This window comes from Pleurodeles waltl, chromosome 3_2 (assembly GCF_031143425.1).
Source record: "Pleurodeles waltl isolate 20211129_DDA chromosome 3_2, aPleWal1.hap1.20221129, whole genome shotgun sequence".
In the NCBI taxonomy this organism is placed as follows: Eukaryota; Metazoa; Chordata; class Amphibia; order Caudata; family Salamandridae; genus Pleurodeles; species Pleurodeles waltl.
The window spans coordinates 176,493,599-176,506,182 of NC_090441.1; the positions used below are offsets into that span (position 1 = coordinate 176,493,599).

General features: G+C 42.8%; 1 protein-coding gene across 1 annotated transcript in view; it reads right to left on the minus strand.

Moving 5' to 3' along the window:
* The window catches only part of LOC138286654 (sterol 26-hydroxylase, mitochondrial-like), a 198,386-nt gene that overhangs the window by 68,993 nt on the left and 116,809 nt on the right, over nt 1–12,584 (minus strand). The window contains exons 3-4 of the mRNA XM_069227118.1: nt 10,739–10,938; nt 2,800–2,997 (exon numbers count right to left, since the gene is read on the minus strand). Of these exons, the coding sequence (XP_069083219.1) occupies nt 2,800–2,997; nt 10,739–10,938 (398 nt within the window). The remainder of the gene's footprint in view (nt 1–2,799; nt 2,998–10,738; nt 10,939–12,584) is intronic.

A 12,584-nucleotide genomic window follows, 5' to 3' on the forward strand; every position in this document is an offset into this window, starting at 1 on the left:
CCCGTGAATATGGAAAACTAGATCTGGCGATCGAGCCTTCTCATACATCGCTGCTAAAAAGTGGAACAACTTGCTGCTACAAATAACAGCCTCCTCTTTACTTCTTGAATTCCGCAAGAAGCTGAAGGCCTGGTTTTTGAGTAGTCCCACCAGGCCCTTTGTTTGGCTAGACTCCCACCTGCTCAGCACCAGAATACCCGCCCAGATGATAGTGCACACGACAAATCTGCATAACATATTTGAAGCAGTTAGCCACTGAGTTATTCAGAGCATTGAGGCTGATATGGAAAGATCAAGAGTTTGTTATAATATCTGTATTGTAGTATGCTTGAAAAAAGGCAAATCGGCACACTGGTGTGGGTCACATCGGGCCATCTCTCTGTATCCAGTCTGATGCCATAATTTACTCAAAAATACTGGCAATACGTGTGGAAGGGCACATAGATCAGTGAGTTCACAGCAACACAGTCTCACGCCTGGCTGGGATACTAACACACATATAAATAATGCTATCACCCTGCTTGATGCAGCAAAATAAGGTCTTATGCTGACAGGCTGGTTTTGCATTACTGAATTAAAAGAAGGCATTTGCTCGGTTCTCATGCTGTTTTTTTTATGGGCAGTTATGAATAAAATGGAATTCAGTGGTAAGAGCACCCGATGCATCAAAGTGTTACATTATTAACCAAAAGCCATCAATATTATTATGAGACAGATTTTAGAATGTATATTTTTTAAACTGGGTACACACCGGGCTTGTCCTATTTCCCCATGACTACATGCACTGCATTTGTATTGAATTTGGACATACTTAGAAGTCAAATAACTATGGGTGAATGACATTCAATCCATGCCGCCTGCTTATGTGGATGGGGATAGTGGTGTAATGACTGCAATTTGTATAATAGACACTGAAGCTAAAATGTTTGAGGACATCTAGGGGAAGTGACTTAATGAAGTTAAAATACAAAATATTCTTAATTATTTTCATGCTGCCAGGGATCATCGTACTGTTAATACAGCTACTTACTTGGTAGTTATTTTGAACCCTGATATATGAATTCCACTGTTAGCATCATAGGTTCAAATTACTTGTAAAAGTTGCTTTTGGTCACTGTTTGAGGTGGAAGCGCTTTGCGAAGATGCACTAGAGGAGGCAGCTTCCATCCCCAGTAACATCTTCCTAGGTTCCAACTTTAAATGGTCATAGATTTTTTTTTCCATTCTTTTTAAAGGCCAATCACAAGAGTAGTGTAGGAGCAGTGACTCTCTCACCCTTATTCAGGGAAGATAAGTAAACTGTTGTTCAACTTACAACACATATACTCCTACCTGCACCCATCAATTTAGGTAAACTGAGTAGGCCTAGTTTGACAGGCAACTCAAAGTCTTGAGGAAGGCAGGGCTACACAAGACATTTAACATGTCAAACAACAGATATGAATGGTAGTAACTCGCCAACCTGTGTTTATGGATGATATAAGGTTTCACGCAAATGCTATGGTGTTCTAAAGGTCAGTGGAGTCTCCTTCAAAAATCAAACACTGCCTACTGACTTGCAATCTTGTTAGTGTGTCTGGACTACCTAGTCAATTGTCAAAAGGCCACCCATAAGTATGTTGCTATATGCACAGCATACACATTTTACATTTGAACACTCATCTTTTCAGCCATACCCCCTGTGATTACATTTGGTTGACAGCACGTTAGGGTACAAAATAGCCCATGAGGCAACATCAACATGTGTGTCGAAGAGGATTAGGAAAATAAATCACATTTTTGTGCACAATCCCACTTGCTACAAAGTGAGCAGGATTGTGGATTGGGAACACAATTCAAAGGAAAATCACATTTTGGTGGAAAATCACAATTATGCACTAATTCATCCAAAAAGCAATGCCAACAGGAATGTGAAAGCAATCTTAGGATGTAAAACACACTTAGGAGTAAAAATCAAACTTAAGAACACAAACTTATGTAAGTTATAGATCACCCCAGGAAGTACAGTCAGCAGGGGGGTTCTACTACCCTTTATTTGCAAAAAACACAAGGACGGATGAACTACGTTAAAAAGAAAAGAAAAGTAAGGAAAACCCTCTAACTAGCTCTTTTCTTCCACCTTTCAATGGTCATTCATCCTTACAGATGAGGTATTTGAAAACATAAGAGTGGACAGGGCATGCGACAAGGGCAGTGCAGTTTTTAATCTAAAGGTTACCCCTTTGAATGAAATATTGGGTTGCTAGACCATCCGATGCCACACTGTACAACTGATTTCCACTTTCACTTTACATCACATATGCAGGGGTTGGAGAATGACTCTTTCTCAGCTTACTAGTGCTAACGTATACCTGCACAACCCTCCAGTGGGCTGATATAAAATGTGGAAGCCACTTTAAACATGCAATAGCTGATGGGGTGACCCATGCCAGCTAACAGCTGAAGGTGGCTGACCTAAAGCCCACTCCCTATGCACTTGAGTGTGGTGATGAAAGGAGCCTGGTAACAGCTAGTCCTGTCTGTACAAAGTAAACCAGCCTGTCTGGGATTAACCCATGGTCTGAAATGATCATGGGCAACTATCCCTGCAACCAAAGTGAAGAATAACAATCTGAAGTGAAAAGAAAAAATAGACAAATATATCTTAAATAGTATCTATTTCAACAAATCTATATTTTTCAGATGTATAAGTTTGATCCTCCACCGCTTGACGTGATGCATACTTGCACCAATTGTATGCTTACTGCAATTGGTGGATTGTTAATGCAGTTTAGATGACGTGGCCCAATTAACCCTTACCAATGCTGAAGATGATGTCCCAGCCCTCAAGATAGTTCTTCCAGAAGGGCAGAAAGCCGCGGGTCCATCCGGGCAGTATTGTGACGAACACAGAGTTTTTCAACATGTAGCCGATGGAGTTGATGAATTTCTGCGTCTCCGGCGGGACCTGCTCCTCCAAGCAGCCCATGCGCGTCTCAAAGAGAATGGCTGAGATTCCTGTAGAGGGAGTGAGGCTTATGAGCTACAGAACGAACTTCGTGTTTGAAGACAAGGACAAAGCAATTTCTTAAAGGATTTAATCACGCAGTTTTGGAGAAAAATAAAAAAAATAAACTGTGTCAGGTTCAAAGTTACTGGCAGACCAGTGCAATATGCAAACATACAGATAAAATCAACTGCAACATCAAATAATCCTTACTTCGAATATGTAGAAAAGTACAGAATTAATATCTACATCTAAAATATGCCAAGAATGACATTAAAATAAACAGTCACATGATGCCTTAAAAACATACATGACACAATAAGCAGGCACGGTTTGGTTCGTCAGGCATGCTCTCCAAATGAGCAGCTTTCAGAATACTGAACGCGGGGCTGCAGTACCCCAACTCTTATAAAGGGCAACTGTCTGTTCCTTACTTCCGAGTCCATTAAGGTTGGTTTTAACCTCCAGCCACTTGTTACTGACAGTGAGTGATGAAGAACATGTATGGCCTGATTAAGAGTTTGACGGACGGTTTTGGCCGTCTGCCGAACTTCCAACGGGGAGGTTGCTGCCACAGTGGCTGTCCCCCCACCGGGCCCATTAAGAGCTTCCTGCTAGGTTGGTGGGCAGAAACCTGGGTTTCTCCCACCAGCCTAGTAGGAAACACCCTACTGCCCGGTCTCCAGCTCGTAATCGAGCCGGCAGCCAGTCTGTAGCTGGCAGGGTGCAAAGCAGACAGTGAACCTTGTGAGGGTCCTGGGCAGGGGGACTCCTGGACTGCCCATGCCAAGTGCATGGGCAGTACACGGCCCACCTGAGGCCCCTCTTCACCCGTTCTCTAGAAGCCTTTTCATGGCGGTGTTACCGCCATGAAATCGCTGACAGAGAACAAAGTCGTAATCCCCAGGGCAGCGCCGTCCTGGCAGATTAGGACCGCGACGATGGCCAGACAGTCTGAGCACGACTAATCCTGGCGGTCCATCTGAGGCACAACCGATGCGGTCATAATGTAGCATTCGGACTGCCGCATTTGGCAGCAGAGGTCCGTAGACCCCCAGTCTCATAATGACCCCCCCATTATGTCTATGCCTTTATGAAACTGGAACCAATGTGCCTCTTTTGCATCACACCATATTTCAAGATATTATGCAGGTGAGAAATTACGTGTACTTTTCTCCCATGTGTCTCTGGGTCAAGCAGAAAAAGTTTTATGGGATCAGGGAAAAAAGGGTCAAAATAATTTTTCCCTTAACGCTTCTCCTGTTGGTAGCTTGCATGACTTATAGGTATGGCCTTACATTCAATATTAATACACAATACAGGCAAGGACATTTTACAAATCAACACACTCTAAGCAATACAGTATTGTGTATATCATGTGGGGATTTAAATCTTTGAAATAGACAGTTACATTATTTCACATATTTACAATACTGTAGATATCATTTCTAGATAGTTAGTTTTATTTTTTTTTCCACCATGAAGGGAGTTTAAGAGCCCAAGTCACAAATAAAATGTGTAAATTTAAACCAGTTAGACCCACTCCTAATCATGGGAGTAAATCTACTACTTTTTGGGAAATCATAAACCCATTAGTATGCCTGTAACCAAGACCGGACTGGCCGTAACGGGCATCAGGCATTTCCCCTGTAGGGTAGTGATGTGGGTGGGGAGCTTTTGTTACTGGGGCCGGTTTTGTAGTAGTGCAGCTGTCATAAAAGCACTGCAGAGTTCCTTGTATATTCAACAAATGCTTTATTTTTTTTAATTGCCAAGATAACTCTGGTGGTTAATATACCTGCTGGAGAGAGATCAGAGTTTTGTCTAGTTGCATTGTTGACTCATCTAAGGTAGCGCAGAGGGTTAAAACTGCTGCGAAGAACGTCTACAATGCAGAAAACAAAACAGCATTTTGTGTACATAGCTCAGTAGGATACTGCTTTTGTCACTGAGATCATTTTGTTACTCTGCAGTTTATAAGTTACAATCATAATCTAGCACAGTGAGCTATGAACTGATATCAAAGAGCTGCAAGCAAACAGCAGGGTACAGGTAGGAAAAGTTATGGTTTCCCCAGTCTTTGATTTTCCTAATTTTGCTATAAATTGTGTATTTGGGTAGAAATAAATTATTAGTAAAGTGAACCCTAACCACTGTTTTACTTTCTAAATCCTGAGTTTATGCTTCCCCAGACCAGGCACTATTAAACAATACCGACTAGTATGGTTGACATGTGAATCCTACATCTTGTAGTCCCCTTTGTCTTATGTAATATTTTCTATAGACTAATTTACGCACGTATGGGTCATTGTCTCTGTATGTGTGTTTCTGGAAAGTGCTCTGACACCCTATGCTGGTAAGAGAGGTGCTATAAAACAAATAAAATACATGCGAGAGAGGGGCTATGGTGAGATCAGAGGCACTGTTAGAAGGTGATGGTGAGAGAATCACCGAAGAGCTTCAATAAATATTGGCGTATCCTGGTGCACGGTAAAGTCATCATTTACTACACTTTAAAAACAAATACAATTGAATATATAATGAAAAATGTGTTGCAAAATGCACCATTTTTGCCATTTTTTCCCAAATCTTATTGCGGGGACTGGGGAAGAACACCCCAAGCCCTATTGAAGTGGTCAGGCTCGCTCACTATGCACCATGTGACGGCTGGTCTGGCAAAATGTGCCAGGCTGCTTTGGGTTCCCAGTCAGGCCCTCCCTGTAACACTGTCCTAATTTCACCTTTCAGGCATATTACTGAGAATAGCAAGGGACACCTGCTGTTTTACATGTTATTTAACTCCTCACGAGGGACATGCCACCCGCTATGCAAATGGAGTTTTTTTGTAATAAAACTTTTTTTTTTCTCCCCCAGACGGGGAAATATTTTTCCCCATGGAGAAACCCCCCTTTGTCTCTTTGGGGTTGCTCTTTTCCCCATCCCACACTAAAAGGCAAGTACTCCAGGCATGTGCTGGAACAAATCTCTAAGAATGTTTTGCATGGGAAGGGTCCACAGATGAACTTGTGGGTATTCACAAATTCTCAAAGCAAACCACGCCTTAAATCTCCCACTCCACACCCCTCGGGTGGGTTTTTCTACTATGTAACAACACGAATAGGTGCATCCGCTTATTCGTCAGTAAAACAATTTACATCTCACAGGATTCCTTTTGCAAAGCAGTTTTGCGAAGAATCGGATGATTATCTCTCAGGTGCTGATGCCAGGATTCAACACCAGATCTCAAGTTCTGAAGAAGGCAAATTAAACCATTTGCTCAGCACACATGAATGCACACTCCGTCTCACACACCCACCCGCAGAGCCTCCACTCATTCCTGCACATAATCATTAAGCAGCAGAATGACCAATCCCAACCCAGTAACTTCTATGAAGGGAAATACCACACGCCATCTCAATGATGAGAGCCTGTGGCAGAAGCCCAACCTCATACACATCAATGTGTACACATACTTATCCATGACATGAGGAAGGTGAGAAGAACTCAACAAAAGAGGAGGTTCACTATGGGGGAATACTTTAAGAGTCTACAAACTGTGAATGTCTACAAGGATTCCTTCTAATAACACAATCAACGACCCTGCGGGCCTCGTAATGCACCACATCACAACACAGAGGAACAAAGACAGAAGAAGCCTGCTGTCCACACTACCATAAGATGTCAATGGGCCAACCCAGAAAAACATCTGAGACACCACTGTCTAATCAAAGCCATCAATCCTTAAGTCACTATGGCATGCCACAGCTGCAATCAAACCCTATGTGCCATGCCATGCCACTCTCCTTTGGACAGCTCAATAGATACAAAAACAAATAGCCATATCTTCACCTACTACAACATCAAGAGATGCATTAGCCTAAACAAACAACAAACATGCAACCGGTATTTCATGCCCAAACAGTCCATCTTCTTCTCAAAAGTTTGCATGTAGCACCTATGCTGAACACCAGAGGATCTTTGACACAAATTCAAAGACAAGTTGTAATCCCATAGGCTCATTTGTGCACACATGTGAGGACATGAGTTACTGGCTGTAAACCATAATTAGGCCACATGAGCTTCTAAATGTGCTTGGTAAATGACAGCAGATACTGCTAAAACAAGCATTGGTAAATGCATTAGGTTTCGCCTGTGTAATTAATAATATTTTTTGTACGATTTAGCTTGGTGAGTAGTTGTGCAATATAAGTTACTGAAACTCCATAAAAGTGTTATGACCTGTTTATTTAGAAAGTCAATATATTGTGCAGTAACTGGTGGGAATATAATGCAGGGATTGTTTATTAGAGTTACCAATACTACTTGGCCCATTTTTTCACGTGTGTTTTAATGCAGAGTTTGGCAAAGTGTGACCCCAGAGCTGTCAAACGCGAAGGGATGAGGATGTGCTCACAGTTACAGCAATACTCAGCTAAAAGCCTTCACTAAGCATAAAGCAAATGCACATATTTAGGGCCATGTGGTAAATTCAGAATTGAGTGGTAATTGCATTACAGCAAATTTCTGACTTCTTGTGCTGTCACATAGCTCACGCTATTTATTACGGCCTCCTTCCTTCATCACAGAATTAATACTTTATCTGATGTATGTATTGTTGCCAAAAGCAACAATGTTTTGCTTTGTGTTTTCTCTCCTAAGCAGGCTGTTTTTATGTTTTTGTTAGGACAAACCTGCAAGCCAAAACTATTAGTTTTGTCAGAGCACGCTAAAATACTGCCACTGGGCCAGGAGGTGAATTCAGAATCATATGGGCAAAGGGGTGGATTCATAATCAGAAAGGGCGTAATGTGGAAGGAAATTGGTGCTGCGAGGACAGATAACTGTTTGTGGTCCAGATACTTTTAGGCATCTTTGAGTGTTTGTAGCTCAGGCAGATCTGGGAAGAAAGGGGTCAAATTAATTAAGGGGGCACTTAAAGGTGTTGTCAAGCAAGAAAGATTTGCTTATGGTTAATATGGCCCATGCTCTGAGAAGTTAAGGGGCATATTTACAAGCCCCTTGTGCCGCCTTAGGGCGTCATAGCATAATTTTTTTTACACTAAGGTGGCGCTAAGGTGTTTTTTTCCACGTGCCATGTTTACAAAGTGGGGCAATAGATGCATTGGTGCCACTTTGTACACCTTTTCGCCACATTATAGCCTACGTCAGGCAAAATGTATGCAAGGTGGCCGTTCTGGTGCAGGGAGGCATGAAAAAATGGCCCAGTGACATTTACAAGATTTCAATGCGCCATTTTTTCCATCCTTGCTCATAGCAGGTGTTTAAATGATGCACCCATTGAAATCAATGGGCCTCCCTGTGCTTTGCTGCACTAGCGTCAACATTTTTGACATTAGTGCAGCAGAACGCCACAATAGCGTCAAACATTTTGACACTACTGTGCTAACAACCACCATGGTGCGCCACAATATAAATACAGCGCAACCATGGAGTTGTTAAGTGCCAGTAGGGGAGACGCAAGAAAAGTGGAGCATCATAACTGATGCATTATTTTCTTGTAAATATGCCCCTATGTAAGCCTTAGTTCCCACTGTTTTTGTTAGGAATGACAACAGGTATTTGTATTCAAATATGAATCAATGTGCGTTCATTTATTAAGATGTTTAGTACATTTGGCCCTGGCAGATCTGAAGGGTGGCTGGGACCCAGCAATGGGTGGCAAAAAGGTCTGCGTGTTATGTGGTTTTGTCAGAAAAGTTCTGTCTTATTTTATATCCACCGCTGCAGAATTACTGGACAATAGTATAAAGTTCTTAAGAAACCACTGGACCAAGAGTGGTACCCCGACCCATGAGGCGGCTGTTATTCTGTGCATAAAAGGTGAAGATATGCACCTCACATGAGCAGTCGTTTATGGACCTGATTACAGCATGCCCATAATTCCAACCATTCTGATGTTTTGCTAGTGACCGCGACATCGCCGACAGATCTACCTACAAGGCTGCACTCAGATGCTATCACTAGCAAATAAGAGACATAAAGCAAAAAGCAATAGTGGACCGCATCGAAGGAAGTTCGAACTGCTGCAAGGAGATCTTCTCAGTTTTCAAGAATTTCATCTCGCCACCAGCCACTGTCACCATCATCGCAGCCTCCCAGCAACTCTGCAACATCCTATCCAACTTCTTCCACAACAAAATCACAAACATCTATACCAACTCAACCCCAATGAACTCATTGCTAACCTACCCACCATCAACCAAGATGGCTACCTGATGGAATGGACAACCCTCACCAGAAATGACTCAGCAGCAATCATGCGGACCATCCACTCAGGGGCCACAACTGCTCCATGACACCACTAAATCTACCACCTAGGAACATCACCAATCAGCACCACCCTGACACACATCAACAACAACTCCATCACGTCAGCCACTTTCCAGGATGAATGGAATCTTGCAGAAATCAATGCCCTCCTCAAGTAGCCTGCAGCTGACCCTAATCAATTGAGAAACTTCTGCGCATCCCCCTACTTCCCTATCCAGCCAAAGTGATTGAGCAGGCCATGAACAAGCAAGTCAAACTTCACCATCTGCTAGACAACACTCAATCAAGATTCAGAAAGAAATACAGTACTGAAACAGCACTCGCAGCGGCCACTGATGAAATTCGAATCATCCTAGACTGAGGAGTAACAGCAGCCCTTATCCCTGCTTCACATCTTTGCGCTCTTTGACACTGTCTCCCATAACACCCTCATTAGAAGACTCACTGAGATTGGCATACAAGGATCCGTCTTCAAATAGATCTGTTCCTTCCTCACAGGAAAAACCCAAAGGCGGTCACCCTTTACATCAGAGACCAAGAAACTGATATGTAGAGTCCCACATGGATCGTCGCTCAGCCACGCCCTTTTCCGCATATACAGGACACCGCTCGCCAACGTCATCGGATCACAAGACATCACAGTCATCTCCTACGCCAATGTCACCCAACTCATCCTCTCCCTGATGGACAAAACAATCACAGAACCAACTTCACCAACTGCATGACCATGGTTGCAGCCTGGATGCAAATGAACTGCCTGCACCTCAGCTCTGACAAAATGGAAGTACTGGTGTTCAGTGACAAGACCTTCCCATGGGACTCCACCTGGCGGCCATCTGAGCTAGGACCAACACCCACAGATCACACAAGCAAACTAGGGATCATCCTGGAATACAAAATAAACATGACCACTAAAGTCAACGCTGTGTGCCCCTCCTGCTTCCACGTCCTAAGTATGCTGTGAGAAATCTTCATATGGTTGCCTCAGAACACCAGACGGACCATTATGCTAGCATTCATCACCAGCGGGCTGGACTTCTGCAACACACTCTATGCCGGAATCTCAGAAAGCTTCACTGGCTTCCCATTCAGAAGCGCAGCCAATTCAAACCTCTCAAACACAGGACCAGAATACCTGAACAGCCGCATGCACTTCACCAAACCTCTAGACACCTACGCTCTGCCTCACTTGCACACATTCCCCACATTTGCAAAAATCAAAAACGTAGGTTGCTCATTCTCTTACATCGCACCCAAGACATGGAACGACCTTTCCCTGCACTTCGGAGCCTCCTCTTCACTTCTTGAGTTCCGCAAGAAGCTGAAGACGTGGCTCTTTGTATATGAACCTTGGAGACCACAAAACTACACACAAGCACCTGGATACGCTCACGGGTGATTAGAGCACTATACAAATCAATATAACATAACAAATGATGTATTCTGCATGTAATGCCTCACCTTCAAATGAGAATCTATAGAGGACATTGGCCATATCGCAGACCATCACACCAGAGGAGCTTTTGCTCCTTATTTCCTGGAGCCTGATGAGAAGGTCAGTCACCACCTCGTTAACAACTCCTGTGTAGCGCACAACCTCCATCGGTTTCAGCATCCTCTTATTCAGAATGGTGCGAAGTTGGTACCACCTCTCACCTTCCCTGAGAAAATAATCACAAGTGTACAGATAAGATTTTTTGCCTAAATTACTACATGATTCTTTGACAGGAAACACTGTAACCTGGTACTGAACCCAAACAACACTTCAGCAAAAAACTGCGCAGTGAAGTTACACAAGCCAAGTTGAAAAAAATGTATATGGTGCCTAAACCCATAGGTGTGAGGGTGCTTAATCCAAGTCATTCATCATGCAGAATCACTAGAAAATAGAAGATTTCAATCTACTCTTAAACTGATGCAGACTACCAATGTTTCAAAACTCAAATAAAAGACCATTTATAATTTGATACCCCCACTCTCCTTCAAACACCTCCTGGCGTTTTCTTCAATCCTCCGTATGTACAGCCATCCTCAGTCCAAGAGTTTGAGGGGCCTATGAGGTGAGAATGTTTTTATTCTTTCTTTCAAATTTAACATCCCATTTTGATGGACTACTTTAAAGATCGTAAAGAGAGCAAATCTTCACTGGCTCGTCAGTCGAAAGACAGTGGAGTGTTCACAAGATAGAGATAACCAGGTCATGTTGCTTTAAGACTGTATTCCCTAAGAAGCAAGGGGAGGTGACTGCAGCAGATGAAGAGATGAAGGATTTGTGCAGAAAAGTGGCTGATGTGGTGCCCCAGATTGGAAAGAACTAGTCCTGAGGAAGTCACCAAGAAGCTGTAATGTGATATTAGAGGCCTTGATGTTTAATGTCATAGTAGAATCACTGTTATATTATATTTTAGTGTGGAACAATTACAAGGGACATACATTACTTGTAAGTGTTATAGGGGATGGCTTGGTGGTCCACAGTGGCAAAGGGTTATAGAATGAGAAAGTGGAAGTTCTGATTGATGGCATTAACAGGAGTCAGTAAGAATGGTGTTGAAATGAAGATCGGTTCAACTGGTCTGTGCTTTATTGGAAATTTCTACCCATGATGATGCCCTGGGAAGTTTTATTGTGGTTTTCTGTGATCATTTAGAGAAAGTGAAGGTCCTTTAACACAGGATCGCTCTCAGTGAGTCTGATTTTCCAGTGGTGTACTCATTGTGGTAAGGGAGTAGGTCTAAGCAGAAAGGGATGGAGTATTTGTTGTGGTAAGGGAGCAGGATTGACCAGTGATAGAGAACAGTCTGAATTATTTAAAATGTGTGACCATCATTAGGAAAGTTTTTGCACAAAAATAAAAACACTGCATTTTGCAAAACTGAAGTGTCTTGTGCTGGACTAAACTATGACTTAATTAGGCCTAAGCTTCAATCTTGAATCCAAAGGCAGCCATATGTGTATTTTCATTTCTCTGCCTACCACACACATTAAAAGGGGCAATTCTGAGATGATTTATATAGACTTGTAGTTCTCAAAGAACTCTGCGGCAACGTTTTCCTTTTCTATGTAACAGTTTAAAGTTTTTCCTGCCTGCCTCCTGCGGCCTTTTCATAATATGAGACTCATCGTTTTGAGGGTCACTAGATTTGTACAGATACATACAATGACATTAGGTCAAAAGGGGTTGTACAAATAGGCTGTGTATGGTTGGGAGTTGCCCACCCCATGATTTTGGGTACCTGCGGGGGGTTGGGTGCAGGGCCTTGCCATGCAGTGCTAATTACCTCCCATGTAACATCATTTACAAAATGTT